This window comes from Macadamia integrifolia, unplaced genomic scaffold (assembly GCF_013358625.1).
Source record: "Macadamia integrifolia cultivar HAES 741 unplaced genomic scaffold, SCU_Mint_v3 scaffold2620, whole genome shotgun sequence".
Taxonomy (NCBI): Eukaryota; Viridiplantae; Streptophyta; class Magnoliopsida; order Proteales; family Proteaceae; genus Macadamia; species Macadamia integrifolia.
The window spans coordinates 47,593-49,343 of NW_024868839.1; the positions used below are offsets into that span (position 1 = coordinate 47,593).

Genomic DNA, 1,751 nt, shown 5'->3' on the forward strand with positions numbered 1-1,751 from the left:
CACTAAGTCAGCATGGGAAATTAATAGAAGCGGGGGGAATAAGGTAAATTAGACTAACTCCATTTGGTTTAGTGGTAATATTCCAAGGCATTCTTTTACATCTTGGAGATGCCTTGTGGATGCTCTACCTACAAAAGAGAATCTGTTAAAAAGAAATGTTGGGGTGAATAGTAGCTGCATTTTCTGTTGGGCTGATATTGAAAGTAGGGATCATCTTTTCTTTCAGTGCCAATTCACTTCCTCCATCTGGCGGAGCATTATGGCCTTATGCTCTCAAAATGGGATTCAATCTTTATCCATCGCCAGCATTGTTGTCTGGATGAAGCATGAGTTTTATGATGAAGATGACCTTAAGGTTGTTGGAAGGTTAGCCATATGTGCTACAATTCAGCATGTATGGCAGGAAAGGAATGCAAGAATATTTAAAAGAAAGGTAAGAACTAAGGACCAGATTGTATCTTGTATTATGGATGATGTGACAAATAGGTGTAAGGCTATTGGGTTCAAAGCTATTTGCAATAGTAGAAATCAGTTTTTGGTGAACAATTGGAGATTGGGTGTTACATGGACTAGTATATCCCCACGAACTTGTCAATGGGTACCTCCATCAGATAAAATGTGGGCACTCCATTGTGATGGTTCTCTAACACATGATAGGGCAGGTTATGGTGGAATTATAAGGGACAGTAGAGGACAATCAATTCTGGCTTTTGCAGGAAAGGGGGTAGTAAGGTCAGTTTTATATATGGAGCTCATGGCAATGCTAAAGGGGGTTGATTTATGTAAAAAATTGAATCTTTTACGCATATCAGTTAGATCGGACTCAAATGTAGCTGTGGATATCATAAATGGTCAGGTTGAAGGACCATGGGAAATCCAAACTCTTAAAAGCAAGATTCTACATTTGCTAAAGGAGTTTGAAAGGAAAGAGATCATACATGTGTGGAGGGAGAGCAATAGTCCAGCTGACTTTATGGCTACATATGATACAGGAGATGGTGAAGCTAACATTCGCCCTGAAGATTTTCCTCAAGACTTGCAAAGTCTTGTGGACTTGGATGCTAGCCGCACTGTTTATTTTAGGAAGTAATGTAATGAAGAGATGATTGTATAATCTTTTACATGGCAGTATGCAGGGCCTGTCCTGCTTGTTAAGGGATGTATCTACCCCTCTTTAGGTCTGTCTAAAGGGCGTGGGTGAAGTTGCCTCTTTTTGTAATTCATTCTCTAATTCAATACATAAAGTTANGGAGATACATCGATTTAAACAAAAAAATAAATAAAAAAAATCTTTGAGCCTTTTTACTAACAGTTTTGAAATATCTTATACGTTACTGTACAAATGCAATAGCCCTAAAATCCTTAGATATCGAAGCTCTTTAATTTTTAGGAATCATAGTGATAAGGGTAGTGTTTGTCCTATAAGTGGGGTCCAAAAGGTTAGATCTAATATAAATGATACATAGGTAATCCCAAGGGGTAGTCGAGATGGCAAAGGACCTTCATCTCAAAAAACATATGGTTCTGTGTTCAATTCCTCTTATCTCCTTGGAATCACTCACACAGGGTGTTTAACGCTCTTCACAACTTTCGATGGGACCCACAAGTTTAGAAAGATAGAGAAGCATGTGAATGTACTACTGTGCTATTTGAGCAATTCTTTTGCTTATTCATTAACTGATTCATTGACCAATTTATGTGAACACCTAAAGACGTTTAGTGTGACGGTTTTGTTTTTGTTTGTTTGTTTT

General features: G+C 37.9%; 1 protein-coding gene across 1 annotated transcript; it reads left to right on the plus strand.

Moving 5' to 3' along the window:
- The first annotated feature begins 259 nt into the window (after positions 1-259).
- Positions 260-1,090, plus strand: LOC122066892. The gene is made up of 2 exons (XM_042630723.1): positions 260-366; positions 487-1,090. Exons 1-2 carry the CDS (start codon positions 260-262, stop codon positions 1,088-1,090), a joined length of 711 nt encoding a protein of 236 aa, XP_042486657.1.
- Positions 1,091-1,751: the final 661 nt, after the last annotated feature.